At 33.9% G+C, this 2,517-nt stretch overlaps 1 protein-coding gene across 1 annotated transcript; it reads right to left on the bottom strand.

Annotated features, from left to right (window-relative positions):
* Positions 1-1,125: 1,125 nt before the first annotated feature.
* On the bottom strand, positions 1,126-2,131 carry LOC122680318 (olfactory receptor 6C74). Its single transcript, XM_043881549.1, has one exon. It carries the CDS (start codon positions 2,109-2,111, stop codon positions 1,173-1,175), a length of 939 nt encoding a protein of 312 aa, XP_043737484.1. The 5' UTR covers positions 2,112-2,131; the 3' UTR covers positions 1,126-1,172.
* Positions 2,132-2,517: the final 386 nt, after the last annotated feature.

Genomic DNA, 2,517 nt, shown 5'->3' with positions numbered 1-2,517 from the left:
TTGTTTGCTCCATGCCTGGTACTAACTGTTGTTTCTTGACCTGCTTACAGGTTTCTCAGGAGGTAAGTAAGGTGGCCTGCTATTCCCATCTCTTTTCAGAATTTTCCAGTTTGTTGTGATCCACACAAAGGCTTTAGCATATTCAATGAAGCAGATGTCTTTCTGAAATTCCGTTGCTTTTTCTATGATCCAATGGCTGTTGGCAATTTGATCCTTCGTTCCTCTGCTTTTTCTAAATCCAGCTTGTACATATGTAACTTCTCAGTTCACATACTATTTAATCCTAGCTTGAAGGATATTGAGCATTACATGCTAGCATGTGAAATGAGTGCTATTATGCAGTAATTTAAACACTTTTGGCATTGCCCTTCTTTGGGACTGGAATGAAAACTGACCTATTTTAATAGGGAATCATTGAATCTGGGTACTATGGTCTCTTTCACAATTTAATTATTCTAATCCAGTAAGTTATTTAAGCTTTAAATAGGATAAAGATTGTTATTCATAAGTGAGTATGATAATACCTAGCTTATGCTGTTTTCAAGATGCAAGCTAATACATTTCACAAACCTGGCTATTGTAAGCAATTAGTTAATGTTAGCAATAATTTCTCTGGTTATTGCAAGGCAGTAATGCCTTAACATCTCTAGAGTTTCTTCAATCTGTTTCTAAAAATATACCAGAAGTCCAAGCCTGGTTATTTGAAACTATCAACGTGTGTAGTTTAAGAAATGCATTAAATTGGTTTGTTCCAAATTTCTATTCAGAATTCAAACTTGGAATCCACTACAGAAAAGCTGATTAGGTGATCAAACCTAGGTGCATAGAATGTGCACCAAACTGAATCTCTAAATTTCTAAACAGTGGAAAGGAACATGGAAAATTGAAGTCTCACTTTGTCTTCCTCTGAGGGAATTTTTAAAGGAAATCAACAGTCTCCAAATCAAAAGGCAAATGAATATGACCATATATAAGAAATGTATATGTGATCTTACCGTGAGGAGAAAATAGAAGTGAAAGAGTTAGACTGGGATTTTTAGGCAAGTCACAATGAACATTGTAAGTCATGTAAGATAATAATTTTATGTAGAACACAACTGTAGAAGAGATGTACAACACACTCCACATATCTTGATTTATTTTACTTATCAACTCAGAAATGTCACTAATGCTCACTTCATTGAGAAAACCTCAATCTTTTTGATTATGAGCTTAAAAGCATATTTCACTTGTCTGTTTCTCAGTGTATAAATAAAAGGATTTAACATGGGGGCAACAGAAGTACTGAGCAGAGCTATCCCTTTATTTAAAGACACTCTTTGCTTGGCAGAGGGTTTCACATACATGAAGATGCAGCTCCCATAAGAAATGGACACAACCACCATGTGAGAAGAACATGTAGAAAAGGCTTTCCTCCTCTTTTGAGAAGAAGGTACCTTCAGAATAGTCCTAATAATGTTTGTGTAGGAGAGAATCACTAACACCAGAGTAACCAGGAGAGTTAAAATGGCTGAGAGAAGCATCATTATTTCTACTTTATCTGTGTCTGTGCAAGAGAGTTGTAATATAGGAGATACATCACAGAAGAAATGATCTATAGTGTTGGCTGCACAGAAATCAAGCTGGAGACCCACGAGGAGTGGTGGAAAAATTATTATGAAACCAGCCAACCATGACGCAAAGACCAGTAAGTTGCACGCTCTGCCATTCATGATGGTCATGTAATGCAGGGGTTTGCAGATGGCCACATAGCGGTCATAGGACATGGCAGCCAGAAGAAAAAATTCGGTTGCACCCAAGAGAATAGTAAAAAACAGCTGTGCTGCACAATTGTTATAAGAAATGGTCTTATCACCTGTTGCCATACTGACAAGAAATTTGGGGATGCAGACAGTTGTGAATGAGATTTCTAAAAAAGAGAAATTTCGAAGAAAGAAATACATGGGTGTCTTGAGGTGTGAATCTAGCAGGGTAAGGGTGATGATGATTAGATTTCCAGTGACACTCAACAAGTAAGTGAAAAAAAGGAGAAAAAAAATAACCACTTGTAATTGTGGATCATTGCTTAGTCCAAGGAGAATAAAAGTTGTTATTCTTGTCTGGTTTCTCATCGCTGATTTCTATTTAAAAAAAAGAAAGAAAGAAGAATCAAAAAAGAATAATAGCCTATAAAAATTTGCTCATATAATCAATACAATGTTGTAAAATAAAATTAATTAATTAATTAATTAAAATAATAAAAATATTTGCTCATATAATTTTATTCAAAATTTCACTGAATGCAATCCTTGAGGTTTTTTAATTTGTTTTCTCAAGTGTCATAAATTCATGCATTCCCAAAGGAAAACACAGTACATTGATAGTCATATAAAAATAGAAAAAAAGAGAAAAAATAGTATTTAACTTGTATTGTCTGTATTTTTTAAAGTTTCCAATCTATTTAGTATACATTAAATTATTTATATAACTTTCTTCTTCTTTCTTTATTAAAAGAATCATTTATGTTTATACTGATGA

The sequence above is a fragment of the Cervus elaphus genome, chromosome 22, assembly GCF_910594005.1.
Source record: "Cervus elaphus chromosome 22, mCerEla1.1, whole genome shotgun sequence".
Lineage (NCBI taxonomy): Eukaryota > Metazoa > Chordata > Mammalia > Artiodactyla > Cervidae > Cervus > Cervus elaphus.
Note: the sequence above shows the minus strand (reverse complement) of the source record. Positions and strands in the feature narration are given on the sequence as shown.

What these genes read in the sequence shown, in the direction of transcription:
- LOC122680318 (XM_043881549.1), bottom strand. Translation starts at nt 2,111, where the DNA reads ATGAGAAACCAGACAAGAATAACAACTTTTATTCTCCTTGGACTAAGC.